The sequence below is a fragment of the Gymnogyps californianus genome, chromosome 7 (assembly GCF_018139145.2).
Source record: "Gymnogyps californianus isolate 813 chromosome 7, ASM1813914v2, whole genome shotgun sequence".
Taxonomy (NCBI): Eukaryota; Metazoa; Chordata; class Aves; order Accipitriformes; family Cathartidae; genus Gymnogyps; species Gymnogyps californianus.
This window is the reverse complement of record NC_059477.1, coordinates 27,847,296-27,865,798: the sequence shown is the minus strand read 5'-3', so window position 1 is coordinate 27,865,798 and position 18,503 is coordinate 27,847,296. Positions and strand designations below refer to the sequence as shown.

General features: G+C 35.9%; 1 protein-coding gene across 2 annotated transcripts in view; it reads right to left on the bottom strand.

The window, feature by feature from the left end:
• Positions 1-1,495: 1,495 nt before the first annotated feature.
• The window catches only part of MAP3K2 (mitogen-activated protein kinase kinase kinase 2), a 29,446-nt gene continuing 12,438 nt past the window's right edge, over positions 1,496-18,503 (bottom strand). Inside the window, exons 8-16 of one of the 2 annotated variants that reach the window (XM_050899664.1) lie at positions 17,093-17,172; positions 15,096-15,163; positions 12,039-12,134; positions 9,161-9,367; positions 8,262-8,410; positions 6,355-6,486; positions 4,907-5,036; positions 3,643-3,820; positions 1,496-1,814 (exon numbers count right to left, since the gene is read on the bottom strand). In XM_050899664.1, coding sequence (XP_050755621.1) covers positions 1,589-1,814; positions 3,643-3,820; positions 4,907-5,036; positions 6,355-6,486; positions 8,262-8,410; positions 9,161-9,367; positions 12,039-12,134; positions 15,096-15,163; positions 17,093-17,172 — 1,266 coding nt within the window. In that variant the 3' untranslated portion in view covers positions 1,496-1,588. The remainder of the gene's footprint in view (positions 1,815-3,642; positions 3,821-4,906; positions 5,037-6,354; positions 6,487-8,261; positions 8,411-9,160; positions 9,368-12,038; positions 12,135-15,095; positions 15,164-17,092; positions 17,173-18,503) is intronic. The other variant, XM_050899665.1, reaches the window with a different exon arrangement.

The following is an 18,503-nucleotide window of genomic DNA, read 5'->3' as shown; positions in this document are numbered from 1 at the left end:
GTTCTGTAGTCCAATAGTTTATTTCCAAATGCCCTTTTAAATTATTTAGGTTGTGTTCTTCTACAAAACTATGAGAGTTTGACTTTTCTGTCGTGAAAAGTCAGTTATTCACTATACCTGATCAGTACCTGGGCTTCTCGATTGAGAAGCAGTATTTCAGAGTTTTACTTTTGTTCTTTTATTATACTCTTTCAGAAATGGAAAAAGTGATTAACGTACGTTTTATAACAGTTCAAAATCTGACAAACACTAATCATCTGGATTATCAGGCTGGAGTAATCACGCCCATGTTATTTAATTGCTGACTCTCTTTGCGCTTTTGGCCTATTCTTCGTACAATCTTTCGTGCTGCGCCTCCTTGTTCATGTGGATTCATCACCGCTACCTTATTAAAAATACAACTGGAGTCTTATCTTTCTCAGTGACTTATTCCTGGTGTTAAAAGATGTTTATTGCAGGAATTTTCAACACATCCTAGATGACTGAACTGTGTTACTAAAAGAATTTTTTTAGTGCATAACGGGAAGAATTTTATATTATTCAGGCACTTGATGTTGACATACATTCCATCCTAGCGCCTCTCGACAGCTTTGAAAACGTTATTTCTTATAGCTCATTCTGAATTAAGTAACTCATATACTGCACAAGGATTAGTCACTCCCCTTCCCCCCCAGCCATTCATGGGATTGTGGAGGAGCACTGCCTCTCAACATCACTATTTTTTTCTTCTCTAAGGTAACTGTCTCCCTCCAAGCTTATGCAACAGAGGTTCTCTTTGGCAGATACAGCAGGAGGCATTCTCCTAACTACTTACATCCAACAGCTGACCCTTGTCTATTATGGAAATTTTCCCCTTGCAGTATAGTAGTTCCTAGGAGTCTGGGTCCATAATCTCTTTACCTGTAATTATTTTCCTATTAAGATAATACAATAGTTCTACACCAAAACCTCTAACTAGTACATCAGTGTTGAGTTCTTTTTTGTTAATTTCTTTTGGTCGCATAGAAGTACCGGTTAGACATGCTGCTGTACAAAGAGTTCCAAGTTCTTCCAGCTTTATCATTAACTCTCAGAACCGCGTGTTCCAGCTTAAACTGTAAAATCCAGAAACTGATTTAAAATGCTAAAATATAATACGAACTTAGAACTCTCTGCCGCAAGTACCTACAATATAAAGAAGAATCACAGAGAGGTAACCTTCTTGTCCTTAAGCTGCATGTCTATTTTTCCCTGCACCCTGAGTCAGTCAGCGGTGTCAGAAAAAGTCACACAGTTCCTGACTGTCCAAGCATTTGTCTTTTTTTTTTTCCCTTTAAATAAGGAACAAATATGTACTAAAGTGCTTTATCTACAAGAACCACATCAGTACATTATAGAAACAAAAAATTCTAGTCCTGGTGGGAGCGGGGGAGAGAAGATTCTCATTTTAGATACAAAATTTAGATTGTTTACAATCTAAGTGAAACAAAGATTCAAGAGAATATTCTCTCTCTTGTCTTTTTTCTCCTTTTTTTGTAAAAAATAAAAATAAAAGTGCAGTCAAATAGAAAATAAATGCAGTAGATGCAAGCTGAGTTGAGGCAGGCTGTTAGTGATAGTGTGCAAACGTGTGTCTTAGCAGTTCATCTGCAAACGGTCGCAGCTTGGCCTCGATAAAAATCCGTTTCAAGAAATCCCGAGCATGGTCGGAGACATGAGGTGGTAGCTGGGGGTTGGTTGGCTGAGTGGCAATTTTAAAGATGGCAGCCATTGCTTCGAACTCTGCCCACGGGGGCTTCTCAGTGAGCATTTCTACCACTGTACAACCTACGCTCCTGAAACAGAGGCAGAAGTGAAACAGCAGGTTACAACAGAGTCATGCCCTTCTAGGAAAACAAGAAATAGCAGAGCTACTAAAATACCACAAATAAGTAGTGTCCACTTAACTCTACAGAGCAACTTCAACGGAAAACAGGTGTTTACAAAAATTGCATGCACAGCTACACACTTTACCTCAAAGTTACACAAATCACTACCTACATCTTCACTCTATTACTTCACCGGGCCAAAAGCTACCACCTCAGTGAAGAGATCATTAGATATTTCTCTAGGCGATACCAAGTGCGTTATGGCACTGCCACTATTCAGTGCTCAGCAGGCTGATACAAGCCACGAGCGCTGCACAACCCTTGTACCCCAGCCCTTCAGACACCTGCAGGATTTGAACGCCCTTGAAAGCTTTCTTGCTCATTAAGGCCTAACAGAAATGCAAAGCAACAGGAATGCTTTGAGTATACTGCGTATATTGCTAGCTCATTAGAAATGCACAAGTTATCACCAATGAATAATGTGCAAACATAACGTGGCAGTTGAAAAGTTTAAAACCATACTGCAGTGGTATCTTCCTCTTTTAGTTAAGGATACTAAAAATATACTTAGATTGCCAAACAAAATTTTAAGATCCTAAACAATCTTTGTATACAAAGCTTACGTTTAAAGGATTTAGGAAGGCAGAAGGGCATGCATATGACCAGAAAAACTTTGTTCCATAAAGTCCTGCAGGATCAGCCTCTTCCAATAACAAGCAAATGATACTGAAAAATGGATAGGCTGGAATAATTTCCCGATTTTCAGAAAGCGTTACAGTTTTTCAAGATGCTTGCAAGAAGTTTTATGGTTAGACAGAGGTACATTTCTTTACACAATAAGGATTTACTGACTGACAGAAGTCAAACTTCAGTATTTTTTCTTAGTTTTAACCAGGATTTTCTCCATCAAAACAGATGTATTACATCTGTATTACACCTACAAATACTTCAAAAGCTGAACAAGTCAACTGCCTGAAATCTATAAGGCTGTTCTATTATTCAAGCATAGCAGAATAATTACTAAGTGATCTGAAGTAGGCTAAATTAATTTCCCTGACATCAGAAGTATTGCCATTGGTTGGATATGATGTGGTTCCTTTTTAAATACACAAAGTGTTACTACTCCTGCATATCTGCTGTTGCCTACCTATTACTCTGTGTGTTCACAGATCACCTGCAGTGCAAGGAGTCTAATCGCTAAAATCATCTGTCCATTGGGCTGGAGCTATGTTAGGCTATGTCATATTACACAATGTATCACAAACATTCATTTTTGAAATTTACCTTTCTCTCTTAATTCTTAAATATTTAAAAACAACTTAAACCAAATTATTTTTTGATACCTCCCGTTTAAATCTGGCTAATTCATTCTTATGTGCTCATCTTTTAAAGGACCAGCATTTCATTTTCTGCCTTGCATCAAAGGTATTTCAGTGATAGTTTCATTACAGGACATTGACTTAACTGATGCTTCAAAGCATCCCATGTTGCTTTCACCCAGTACCTCTCCAGGATTTACAAACAATCTGGTAATCCTAACTACATGCAAGGTCAGTTCAAAGGATTCTTTTATGACCCCTACATCAATGGGTTGAGGAATTGCCAAGTGAAAGATTCCCAAATTTCAGTGTTACACTCTCCAAATACGACTGTCAGTGCTCACACTTGCCATGTTCTCCGACTTAAAACCCAGAATGAAACACTCCAACTTCAGATAACGAACACTTACACTCTGTTGAAAAAGAGCCCATTCTGACACAACACCTTTTCAGTAGAGAAGTTTTTTTTAACATACCAGATATCTGCTTTTCTGCCGTACCCTTCTCCACTAATAACTTCTGGACTCATCCAGTATGGAGTTCCTGTGACAGACTTCATTCCTGTACCAGAGAGACAGATAGTCTGCAGTCGTTTGCTGGCACCAAAGTCACCGAGCTTCACGTTGCCTGCTGAATCTCGCAGAATATTTGCTCCTGGAAGGAAGGGAATACAACATTACATTCATGAAAGGCCCGTTAACGTTTTGGTGTTGAAAACAGTAACAAGAGTTTGGATTCAGTGATACAATGCAAGATCAGCCTAGTATTTCAAGCCAGAGAATTTACTTTCTCTGCTCATTCCTGTTACTCTGTTCTGAGGTTCAGAAAATAATGAATTGTACACATTAGTTTGCATCCTTTTCCGGGAAGTGCCAGTCACTTTGTAAAGCCTTCCTGACAAAATAAGGAACGTACCATACAAGGGAAATAAAAAGAAATGGGAAAGAAGTTTCCATGCAACTGAAAATGTCTTCATACTATATTAAAGCAAAATCTCAAACTGTGTTACAGATTTTTCAAAACACTTATCTGCATAAGCATGTACAAATTGACCGTGGTATCTCAACCTTTTTTGGAACAAAACACTATTGATACAAAGCAACAGGAAAATTGTAAAAGTTTTAGGGAATACAACAGCACTATGTTCAACACACCTATTTTGCACATTACCATCTTCCTACGTATTCATAACTTGCTTATGCAGCACTTGCAAGTCACCTGTATCTATCTGCAAAAACTAAGTATGTCTGTTTCCTCAGGTTTCCTGGCAGCAGAATGGAAGAAGCCCGAGTCATTTGATCAGGCAAGTCACCTCTGCCAGTCATTTCTTGTAGCAGGGAAGTGCTGAGTAATTTCTATATAATTGATAAAACAAAACTCTGTAAAAATAAACTTTCAAGTCATGATCTTTTCCTCTGCGCATTCTATCTATTTGTAATGACATCATCCTTTGATATATTCAAAACCATTAAATACTAAAATAAAATCAGAAAGAAATTTATCATGATTGTTTTGCAGACAGAGACTACAGAAACATTTTCAGAAGTCTGCTAGAACATCACAAAGATGCTTATTTTTTCACCCTCAAGTTACAACAGTGACAAGAATAAATGATGGAAAGCAATCTCATTGATTTTAAGTCAGTATTTTGGCATTTCAAACTTAATTTTAGCGTTTCACGCAAGACTGGAAAAGAATCTGTAGTAAAGAGCACTGAACTGTGCACAGAACTATCATTACCTTTAATATCTCGATGGACAATCATATTACTGTGCAAATAGTGAACTCCTTCCAAAATCTGCCGCGTATATTTACGAGTCACATTCTCTGTGAGTGCTCCATATGATTTCAGTTGGTCTTTGATGGAACCCTATGTCAAACAAGAAGTATAAAACACTAACATTTCTAGAGTCACAAGTGGGCTAATACTACAGTTGAACTTCAATGAAATTTATGCCTGAAATGTAGGCATTTAAAGTTGCAATACGTCTCTAGATCAACATAAAAGCACAGATATAGTTTTACCTCCACTGAGAAAAATACAAACTTTGACAAAGAAGAGGCTGGACAGAGAAGTTATATACTGAAATATTAAGCTATTAACCTTAAAACTGTCAAGCAGCTGAATAGTTCCAGTGTGAGGTACAGAAAAAGAGAACAGCAGTACTTTCACTCAAACGCCACTCAGCTTTTTTGATGCTTAAATGGTGATACTCAAGTTGGACAAAACACATGCCATTTACTGTGGTTAGTTTATACTCAGGAAAAAAAAAAAAAAAAGGTTGTCAATAAAAAACCACCACATGCTGGAGGATAGTGCTTTATGTAAAAATTAAGAGGTAAGCAAGTCGTGGCTTAAAATAACATTAAATCAAAAATTCATGGTTTTGTAACTATTTTTGTATAACCTGTCTTTGTCACACAAACTGCTAAGATTACTTCTGACACTGTCCTCCAAATCTCAGAAAAATTCAAGAAGCCCCCCAAAACAAAGCCCAGAACTCACCTAAAAAAAAAACAAACAAAGAAACAAACAAAAAAAACCCCGCGCACCACTTTTCTTCTGTGGAGTCTCACAGTAAAGTAGAATCCTGTAACTATTCAGAAATACAGAGCCTATGTTTTTATACGAGCACATTTTATTTAGTTCTGCTGACACCACTTGGTGAGAAAATGAAAAATATACAGTTTTCTGACCTTATAATATTTCTTAATAAAACAGTAGAAGAACAGTTCAGCATGTACCTAGGTGCCACACAAAAAACCAAGCACCAAGATTATTTTCTGTATGCACTTATTCCCACACCCATCTTAGCTCCTTTTTGTTTTCCTGAAATAATTGAGCACTTGAGATGGTGACTACACAACAGCACAAGCTGAAGCACGGCAAAAAAGAAACATTAAAATTCAGGAAGATTCAAGAGTTTACTAATGATAATATTGTCTTTTCAAAGACATTGCCAGGCATTTCTTATGCCAAAATCAAATGCAAAGAACTTTTGTACAAACCACTGTAATTCTGAAAACCCAAACAAGCAATGGAGAAGATAGGCTGCTGTAAGCACTTGTCAGTACCCGTCTCTGGCTACTGTTTTTAACTTGGACATTTCTTTAATATCTGTGTGCACTTCTGCAAAAGTCACACTACGTAGAAATGATGGCTGAAGTGGACTGGCTCTCTTGCTTACCCCAGGCATATATTCCATGAATATAGAGAGTGTTCTTTCTGGTGGATCTCTCAAGAAGCCATAATACTGAACAATTCTTTCATGCAGCAGATTTTTCAGCAACTGAATCTCACATTCAAGTGCATTTACTTCCTAAAAGGAAAAAACAGACAAGATTTACCATGCTTGATGTAGTAATAATAATGTTTTGGATTTGGATTTTTTTAAAGCAGGACAGTATGTACATATTGAAGGGTTATGCAAACTAAGTAACAAAATACTCTTGTAGCTTACGTAAAGCTTATACATTTTATAACAAGAAAATATCACCATTAGATTGAGGGAAGTAAAAAAACCTATGGCTTTTCTATAAATTGACTTTGGGATGATTTTGCTGTTATTTCATTGTTTCTCTAATTTTGAAGTTATGTTTGTTTCAGAGCACAGCAGATATCAGTATGTGTATGAAGTCAGTGATCATTAGGCGACATGTCACAAGCCTCCAACTGGGTAAAAAAAAGTAAATAAAAAAATCTTTAAATCTTTGTAGTGGAATAATTAGCATTAATTCTTAACTTTTCCAGGATGACAGACTATACTTTAAAAATGCCTTTGAGAACCACTTAATATTGTACTAATGAAATACAACAAAGAAAAACATTAGCGTATATGGTGCTTTCTCTAGAGCTATCTGAAATACTAAAAATTTTGCAAACGGGAAGTAAGATATTTTGAAACAGACTGTACAGTAAGATGCTGGAAAAATACTAACCCACAAATTCAAAGTTGACTGGATTCCAAATTTCACCTAGAAGTCTTTCATCAAAACTTTTTATCCATCACAGGTTATTACTGATACCCTCACACTTCTGAGGTTAGAAGGAAAATAGAGTTTTTGACAGAGGCGCACACGTGACAAAATGCTATGGCAAGTGAGGTCACAAAACTGTTGCTACAGGAGAGACTACAGTATTTTATATTTAACATTTCCAAAGCATAATCAGTTGTTCTGTTAAAGAAGTAGCAACAATAACTACACTAGAAATCTACAGCACAAATGATTCTTGGCTTTTTTCCTTGATCCTACATCACTAGTAGCTGCAACTATAATTGGTAGTCACTCAGTTCTGCAATCATGTTTACACCCATTGTCTCCCCGGCCTTGCTCCCCACAGTGCAGAACGCAGTCCTAATGCAGGAAAAGTAATAATTCTTTTTCCATCCTGTAAAAAGCAGCAAGTATGGTTTGGGAAAAAAGAAATAGAAGATTGGTGCTACTGTTAAATAGTTTCTCTCCTCAAGTGTCCCGTATTTAAAGAAGGACAAGTTCAATTTTAGAGAGAGAATAAACTGACAACAAAACTTTTGCTCTTCAGAGAGAAATACAGCAAATAACAGTAGCTAGCCCTGATGCCCAAAGTTTAAAAAAAAAAACCAAAAAAAACCCAAACAAAAAAACCCCAAAACAACCAAATCCCCCCAAAAGATAAAAAAAGGTAAGAATCTCAAACTGTCTTCATAGCCAAACAAAATATCCTCGAGAATTTATTCTCAGGAACACTTAAATTAGTACAGATTTTTCTTTTTATAAATGGAACTTGTTCTAATTCCTTTAAGTATAAATAATTGTCTATTTCAGAGCACACTTCATAATGGATTGTTTAATTTTAGAGACTGAGACCACATCAAATTAAGTTATGTATGTTCACTGCATAAGGATATGTCTGAAAATTAAAAAAGGGATGTAACATTAAAATCAGGTAACCAAACTAGTTCTCTGAGGTACTAACAAAACAGGATTCCTAACAAGGACATGAAAACACAACATGTTTTAAAACATCACCCTGTTCAAGGAAAGGAACATCAGTCTAGTCTAGAACACACTTCAGCGGAAGCCCTTTACAAACTCTCTCTTTGGTATCACTTACCTTGCTGGTTTCTGGACTATCAGGATCAAACTGAACTTGTTTAACAGCCAGTTCTCTTCCGGTATCAGCATCATAACACAGATATACTCTGCCAAATGCACCTTGACCCAGCAGTTTACCACGTCTCCAGTTAGTTGGAGCTCGTGGTGCTGAAAATATAAGTATGTTTTGGTTTTCAAATGAGCTTGTTATTCAGCTGATCAAGAAAAACTGGAATACACAGAAAATAATTTTTTAGAAGGCTATGTTTTTCAACAACAGAGACTATGCGTCCTAAACCTCCCCATATAAGTTACAAAGATCAATAAAACTTCCTGTAAGATGGAAAACATGAGCTACTTAAATTTATTCACAAAATAATTTATGGCAGAGAGAGAAATACTTAAAACAACTAGCAACAACTAATCTGAAAGACAGAAAAAGCATGTTAAACAAAGTTAGTAACATTTTTTTTTTTTAAATCGAGTCATGATTAAAATGTACCAGCTACTGAAGTCATCACAAAGTATATTTGCTGCTGAAATGCCACCACAGATATAAAACAGTACTACTTAAGGTCTACAAGTTATCAGAAAACTTGACCAACATCTGCAAAAAATAAATAGTAACTGCAACCTACATAACCCTTCTCAGGTCCTCAAGAGTCTAACAAATAATCAAAAATATTTTTACAGTGTTTTGTTATCACAGATGCAAATTCCATGTGAAAATCTACATGAAGGTTGGCACAGTAAGCAATGAAAAAACTGATGAGCGTACGGTCTTGACTTTTTCCCTATTAGAGAGATAAAAACATATTATTCAATTGCATGTATTTTGATGAGACACTTAGTTTTGACATGATATACTTGAAAGGTAAGAGAGTTTTACAGTGGAGTTCACAAAATGCCTTAACTTACAGCGACTAGGTGGGCTGATGTCCATGACTGACAAGGTAGGATTGTCTATGTCACTTCCCCTCCTCCTCATTCGGTTATCTTCATATTCCGGCGTAAAGACACTGCTTCCGCTACTGGTGCTCAGCGAGTGATCAGTGGGACTGAAACTAACTGGTGATCGGAAGCTGTTCCCCTGAGTCCTTCTGGCTCTTGGAAAAGTTTTACGACCTTCAACGATATCCAAAGAATACTAATGTTACACTACAAAAAATACTGCTGTGCAATGTGTGTATGCAAATACTTTATGAATTCCACATAACGTAGTTCAAATCTTCCACAGCGTATGATATGATGTAATGATCATGAAATTTACTGGTTTAACTTTCCATCTAGAAGAAAACATTCACCACAGATGTATGTAAGGATTAGACTGAATCAAAAACTGCTTTACATTTAAGTGACCGAAATTGAGACCAAATTCTGGAACTGTTCTGAAATGTAATCGACATGCTTCAGAAGCCTGGAGGGCTGTAAGAGGAGAAAGGAAAATGCCCCGCCTTTACTTTTACTGCTCTATTAAGGTGTAAATACCAAATTTCTGATAAATAGGAGAGTGAGAGATATGTTTACATTCCAGTGGTGCTCAGTCTGGCATCTTCATCCTGTAAACTAACAAGAATTGAATGCAGAGAAAGACCTAGACATGGAATCAACAGGAAGACCACAAAAAACTATTGAAAAAAATTAAAAAATAATCACAAACAACGCCCAATTCAGAGATGGCTATAGCATTAGAATAAAAAGGGCACTGATCTTCAAAAAGATTAATTACAACCAGATGACTAACACAATTCATGTTAATATATTTTGATAACATGAACATTTTTAGGTCAGCATAGTTTGATGAAGTTTCATCCTACAGAACTCATAGAAATAGCTGAAGGAGTCTCTGATTCATTAGGTATTACACTGGAGAAGGAGTTCCCAGGGGACTGAAGAAGGCAGATAAAATATCTTTGAAAAAATAGACTCAGATTTATATACTAATCTGGCCAATTTAAATTCCAAGAAAGATATGCAAACAAATTATTAAGCAGTTTTATAAACCACTGAGAAGATAAGGTGATAAACCAGTCATAATTGGTTTGTCACATATAGCTAATCCAATTTCCCCATTTCATCAGGACATTCTTATAAGCTAACTAGTGAAGTGTTGCATAGACCAACTTACTATGTAGAGTATGCCCAAGACACATTCAGAGCAGTTATCAGTGATTTCTCATCAAAGGGGAGGCTAATTTAAGTGGACACCCAGAGCAGTACCTTCAGTCCACTTCCATACACTATTTTAACTGATGATGTATATATCATGGAACATAATACACTGAAATATTGCAGATGACATCAAGTTAAGTGTGGCTGGAAGTCCATTTAAAAATAAAAATCAAAATTCACAATGATATTAGTAAGTTGGAGAAGATTCAGAAATCAACAAGATAGAGTTCAATAAGGAAGTACAACATACATACTTAAAGAGAAATCAAATGCAGAAACCACAAAGTGTAAAGTAATTGGTTGGCTAAAAGCCATGTAGAAAAGGATATAGGAACTATAAGACCACAGAGTGAACAGCAGTCAGTACAGTGACTGTGAAGTGTCAGTCTGGAATGTATTAGCATGACTGTTACATACCAAGTTATGGTTATATCCTATGTTATACATACAATGGCCATGAGAAAAGCCTCAGCTAGAGTACTCTATCAAGTTTTGGCCACTACAAGAATGGAGAAGAAACCAGAAGAAAAAAAAAAAAAAAAACGAGGCTTGCAAAAATGTCTGAGGTAAGGCTTAAGGCTTGAAAGAAGAAAACTAAGGAGAGAAAACAGATGTGTGTGTGATGTAGTGTTATATATGGGCAGTGACCAATTTTTCACTGTGTTAAAATGGAGTAACTAGTTACTAGTTTCATTTGCAGGAAAAATGATTTAGAAGACAGAGAAAGGTAAGTTATAAGATAAGCTATCTTTGAAGTTAGTTACGTAAAGAAAATTAGCATCTCTTCTTCTAAAGTCAATTTAGAGTTTACTTAAAAGTCAGTATGACAGATCTTTGCCTCTTTAATCTTGCCTTAGCACAAGGGACTGGACCAAAGCTGTCTTGCAGTCCTTCAATTTGGTATTTCTCCGATTTCTGTAACAGAATTCCATTTATTACTGTGTTCATTCCATACTGCAAATGAAACCATCTGGTCTTTGGAGAAATTTCTTTTTAACACTTCTCAACTAGTGCTTGACACACCTCAGACAATCTTTCAGCTGCTCCTCTTTCCTTCCTTCCTAAATTTAAAATGTGTTAAATTTACATCAGTGTTATTACTGTCCAAATCAGTTTTGTGGCCACATCAGCAGGTGCTGTCTTGCATTCCAACAATTGATTTCACCACCTAATTGTTAATTCTTGGTTTAAATCACTGCTCTTAAATTTTATTTACTCTTTTAACCCGAGAAACTGTTAATAGGAACTCCACTGTATTTGGGTCTTTTTTAAGCAAAAAAAGAAATTACAAACTAACTCACATACCTACTTTGGATAGAAAAGAGTCACAAAGGTGAAAAGCTTATACTGGATGACTCGTGCATGGCCAAAGTTAGAGAACATTTTCATAGTTGTGCGTATGAGTCATGAATTCTGTAATCCATAAATTTACCAGAGGTAAGACTGCTCAGCAGCTCTATCAATCATTAGAAGTTTAGCAAGTGAGTTTGGGGAAAGAAGTTAAGCTTTCAATTTCTTCAATATTTTAATTCATTAAGATTTTACAATCTAACTTTTCTTCTTCACTTTTTAAGAACAGAAAAACCGATAAATAAAGTATAACTCTTGCAATATTCACACTTACCGTCATTGTAGTCTTGTTGATGATATGAAATATGGTATCTTCGGGGATAAGTCCCCCCCTTTCCAAATTTCTCAAATATTGGGATATCATACTCTACTAGAAAATAAAGACACATTTCAAAGTTTAGAATGTGACAAAAGCATATTAAATTAATCAGTTTGGTATTATAAACTTAAACATGGGGGAACATATCAGAGGACATGCTTCAAGGTGAAGCATCAGAGCAAAAAAGATTAAGAACAAAAGCCACAAATCTAACAAATCACAAGAACTAAAAGGATAGTCAGCCAAAAGTTCCAAAGGATCAAGAATTCAATAGCTCAAGTGGTTTGTAACTTCTTGCTTAAAAGAATGTCAGAGGACTGCAGCATGCCTAATTACTCCAGTTTTAAAAATAGTTTCTAGAGGAAAATTGGCAGAAACTATTACAAAGAATAAAATTTAAAGATGCATAAATACCAAAAACTGGTGAATGAGTCAACACAGTTTGAATTACTAAAACATATTCAATAGGTCCTCTTTTAAAAAGTATTGAAGGAGAAAAGTATTCATAAGATAAAGGGAAAAGTCCCTCATGCATAAATAATTGGTTAGAAGATAAGTACATAAGATGGGAGTAAATGGTCAACAGTTCCACAGGAATCTGGGCTACAACTCATGCAGTTTAATTATGCATGAATTCTCTGGACAGAACAATGAATAGTGAGGTGACAAAATCATTTTGAGAAATAAAGCCAACAGAAGAATTACAGAAAGCCCTTAAGAGTCTACGTGACTGGATGTTAAAACAGCAGATGAAATTCAATGTAGGCTACTGTAAGGGTTTGTGATAGAGAGTTCCAATAAAGCAGCAGCTGAACTCTCTATATTGGCTAAGAAGCAAATTAAATGCTATAAATCATTAAGATATATTGAACAAAGTTTTGGTCTACTCCATTTCCAAGGATTTAGTAACACTGGAAAAGATTTAGAAGTACAGAGATGATCAAAGATACAAAATTGCTTCTCTATAAGGAATGTAGGCCTCTATAGACTAGAAAAACAACAGCTCAAAGGGAGACAAAGAGGTCTATTAAAAAAAAAAAATCACAAAGGGCATACTTCTTCATAAAACACAGTAAGTTGCACAACTTCTTGTCACAACATACTGTTGATACTGAAAAAGTTTATACAAGTTGAAATAGGGACTGGAAAAATTTGTGGAAGGAAAAAAAAAAAATCCATCAAATCACAGAAAAGCATCTTGCATTTGCAGAACCCTTAAGCCAGACATGACTAGGAATATATTCTGAGGAAGAAATACTACACGCTCCTCTATAGAAGCGTGGTACTAGTTGTGGCAGGATGAAAGACCTGATGGACATTTCTTCTGACTCTATATACTATTCTGGTTTCGTCACACATCAAATCATGAGAATAAGTATTGAATATGGAATTAATGATTGCTGTCTATCCCATTGTTAAAATACCAGAGCATCCCACAGGAAAAAAAACAGAAAAAAAATATTGCAAGATCATCTCATTAGAAAAGTAACCATAATAAACACACAAGTAAACTAGATTAAGATTACCAAAGGCAAACTAATTTCCGACATTTCCAACTTTTTTGGTATTTATCTCTGCCACCTAAATGCTTCTTAGACCTAGCTTTAGTTTTATTTTCATTTAAAAGAGGTGCAATCTGTTAAGCACTCTAGAATCCTTAAAAGAAAAAACACATCATCACACAGTTATCTGGATAAAGCTTCATAAACAAAATAAAAAGAAGCCTTAAAGTCTATAATAGACCAAAACCAACAAAACACCCCAGATTCACTGGAAGCTAATTATTGTTCAACAGCAAAATTCTGTAGCGAGTCCATGTCCATGAGAGACACTTCAAAGCACTTTCAAGGTTACCCATTGCACTTTGTATTCTGAACCATACACAACAACTTGGATTCAAGCCAGAGTATCATATGAAAACAACATTAGTGGTGATGACTAATTTATAGGCACAGCACACAGTTCTCCATCCTTTCACTTTGCAGTGCTTTCAATTACAGAAGTCATGAGCACTTCAAAGTGATCCTCATTTCACACAGGAGAAAATGAAGGCTCCATGTACTGGGTTTGGCTGGGATAGAGTTAATTTTCTTCATAGTAGCTAGTATGGGGCTATGTTTTGGATTTGTGACCAAAACAGTGTTGATAACATAGGGATGTTTTAGTTATTGCTGAACCGTGTTTACACAGCATCAAGGCTTTTTTTGTTTCTCACACTGCCCCGCCAGCTAGTAGGCTGGGGGTGCACAAGAAGTTGGGAAGGGACACAGCTGGGGCAGCTGACCAAAGGAATATTCCATACCATATGAGGTTGTGCTCAGCAATAAAAGCTGGGAGAAAGAAGGAGAAAGGGAGGACTTTTGGAGTTATGGCATTTGTGTTCCCAGGTAACCATTAGGTGTGATGAAGTCCTGCTTTCCTAGAAATGGCTAAACATCTGCCTGCTGATGGGAAGCAGTGAATGAATTCTTATTTTGATTTGCTTGCATGTGCAGCTTTTGCTTTACCTACTAAACTGTCTTTATCTCAACTCACAATTTTTCTCACTTTTACCCTTCCGATTCTCTCACCCATCCCACTGCAGGGGAGTGAGTGAGCGGCTGTGTGGTACTTCGCTGCCTACTGGGGTTAAACCACAACACTCCAAAATTAAAAAAAAATTAACCAAGGTTATGCACCAACTTAGAGATGGATATTACAGTCCAGTTTAAGAAACTGTTGCGTGCCCCTATCCACTGCATCATTTGTTCTTTTCAGAGAAGCAGAGACGTATACTATGCACACTAACAGTGGTGTTATACATGATAATCTTGAAGAAAATATTTGGAAGATCTTATGTTTCACTGTATCTTTTACTGTGTGCATTTGGATTGGATTTTGTTGCTTTGTTTTCTCCTACCATATTAAGTTTGTGTAATACAATATGTCTCAATGTGAACTTCCCTTCTAAGCCCTATTATTTGCAAGAGGAAGAGTTCTGGAAAGCTAGTATGGCCAGTGATTTTTGCCCACCTGAGAATTCCTGATGATTATCTGGATAGCTCTGTGCTCTTGGCATCCGAGATTTGGGATAGTTGTCTCTGGAAGTGTAAAAACATACAGCATCTAAAAACTGCTGTTAATCTAGTACTTAAACATTTAATCTTACTGTCTCACAATTCTTCATAACTGATGAAAAGTTATTGCTATACAAGTTGCTGCACCAGTTTACAAATGTGGAACCCAATTTTGAAAATCAAATCTAATAGGCATCAATAACAATTCAAGATCAGTAACAATGGAAAAGCTTGCTTATTGAGCTTAATGTAGTAAGAAAGCAACAGACTGTTAATGAGCAATGATATTAGTAAAAATATGAATTATCATAAGTAAAGCCACAAAGGAGCACTATTACGTTTAACACCTTTATGGCTAATCACAAAGGTTTATAGACTGGCAAAATCTCTCAAACAGCCTACAAAAACTCTTGAGGAAATTTAACCAAAGAAATGTAGAACCTTTTAATGTCTCAAAATATTTCCACTTCTCTCCATGAGAGTCATAGGATTAAGAGAGTAATTTTATTGAGTTACAGAATGATGAAGAATTTTTTGGTTCTTACATGATCACATTGTTCCTTACCTACAGTTGGTATGTAACTCCCAGCCACCAAAACGAGTGGATGGGATTGCCAGTCAGAGCAACCGATTACAGCATATTTCCATAAACATACCAAAACAATGTCCTCCTTTTTCTGGTAAGAATTTCTCTAATGGATAACAGAAGCTAAACGGAGACACAAAACCTACATCTTTGTAGGAAATATTTGAATGAAAAAAAAAAAAAAAGGAAAACAAACTAAGTAGAGGTGACGAAGTAAATAAAAAAACAACCAAAGGAAGTTTTGAAGAAGAAACATGAGTCAAATTAAGATTGCTTTGTTTCCTGTTCTTCCACTCACCTCTACCCCACAAAAAACTAAAAATTTGGCAATTTGGTAGAATTTCTATTTTATGTAGCTACATTGAACACTGTGTGTGTATAACCTATCACACTCCAACCACAAAACACTTTTCATGTCTATTGTTTTCTTGCTTGTGAAATGGAGACTCATTATTTCGTTCAAAAATTTATTTGTTATACCAAATGTATTTTTGTCCTCAAATCACATATTCTCAAATGAAATAGTACTATGGAATACTAGAGCTCTGATTAATTGCCACAGGCAATGATTTCCAACTTTTTACCTTTCTATCAATTAAAATATTTAATTAGCAGTATTATTCGTGTAGCAGTTCCAAATAAACGAGTAGCCAATCTGCCCAACATAAGACCCAAGGCTATTTGCCTGACCAACAATAAGCCAAACAGGAGTATGTTCTGTTTGGCTTACCTGGTGGCTGAGAAACTGTGGACAGTGACCCACTCAAAACAGATGAATCTCCTAACAGGTCAATCAAAACAGATCTCCAGACCCACCACAGTACACACTGCCTCTTGCTAACTGACAGGTTTAAACAAAGAAAAATAAGTGGAAAGTCTGCAATGGGAACAAGGGGAGAGAAATGGACAGTAATTGCAAAGAAAAGGAGGGGATTGTTGAAGTCTTGAAATGATTCTACCCTCTTTCTTGAATTGGGTACCCTTTACCTTGGAAAAGGGAAGCTTACTTCATATAGCAGTACCTAAGAAATGTAAATTTGATGGGGTAGCTCACTGCCAGGGAATATGCTTCACATATATGCAAGACCGGCAAAATTTACTAAAAATCTTCAGTACATTTTTGTAGGATCTGAAGTCTAAATTTTTGTGTTTCAAATGCAAATTATTAAAAAAAAAAAAAATGCTACTTCTATTTTCCGTGCATTAGTAAGCAACTAAGTATCAATAAGCTTTTATAAATGTTCTATAACTTAGAGGAATTTCTGGAAGACGTTCAGTGATAACTGTCGCTGGAGAGTTATTATATGTTACAACTGATACATTATGCAATCTAATAAAGATAAATAATGAATGCAAGTAATTTTTACCCATCTAAAGGGCTGTCAAGTGAGGGACAGCTTCCCGAGCCAGAGTTTTCAGGACTGCTCAAAGACAATGGATCCAGCATCTAATAAATAACAAACAGAGAAAGACCAACAAGTTCAATTTTTTGTTGTTTTTTTTTTTTTAAATACTTGAAGGTTTCTGCTTTGAAACGCCTAATAAAAAACAAAAACAAACCAGAAATATTAATTACTAGAGAAAAAGTTAGCTGCCATAGTCAAACCTGCATTGCATTCTGCAATCCTGAAAGGACTCCGTCATTTTTCTCACATCTAACTAGAATATAATCCTCTATCATGCTTTGTACACAACAAGTTGTACTGCTACATTCTTCCTGTATACGCCATTGTCTCTTAATATTCTAGCAATATCTGCATGAGAGTAGCTTAACAGAGTAACAAAAATAAGGCCTCTACAGGATAAAAAGCTGAGACAGTTTAAAAGAAATGTGGATTTTGTTGCCATCACCAAAGAAAAAAAATCTCAAATATGACGTGATTGTGATGAATACAATTTATATAATCTCTGTAGTGGCTTAAGCTTGGCCAACTAGCAGTCACAGAAAACAGCTGAAATCAAATACTGTAAAAAGCTTTTAAACATTTATCTCTAGTTAGGACTCCAAGCCAGTTATGCAGATTTTTAAATAAAACTGAAGAGAAAATGGAAGGAGAAAGAAGGAGAATGCATAAAATTTATAAACACTCTCCCTTTTCACCGAAACCAAAATCCTCTTTCAAATAAAATAAACTTTCATGTGAAACCAGAGTTTACAAAAACACCAAAGACAGATTCCCCCCCCCAAAACACTTCTGACAACGTAGTAATCAATGCTCATGAGCTGTGTGAAATCTGCCATGTCTTAGTCTGAAGAAGTCATAAAACTGACTATCTATGCCAGATCTATTACATAATGAAAACAATCATCAACACTTTCTCTGTTTCTCAAATTCTAATCCAGAGAAAAAGAAATGGATTGATAATTAACAGCATCCTCTTGATTACTAGCTATGTCTACTGGCTGAACACTCATTTTGTTTATCTCGCACTACCACCCTTAAAGTTCTAAGTTTAATGACGGGCAAACATCACTCCCTTCTCTTTTGCAGTAAAACAATCTGAAATGTTTTACAGATTTATTTTTCAGAAGAAGTGGAAACAGGATCTAAATTTTGAATTATTGAATGTGACAATTTTACCAGCCTGCCTCTCAAAAACAGAGTGGAAAGCTCATCTGTTGTCTTAAAATGAGCTCCTTCCTAAAATAAAGGCTGTTTTGGTATATTATATAACATCTATTACTTTCTATGAATTGGACACCAGTCTTTTGCTGTAAATTAAGTAGTTACCCTCCAATTTTTATGGTCTGTGCTGTATCTTAAAGGTCCTGGGCAC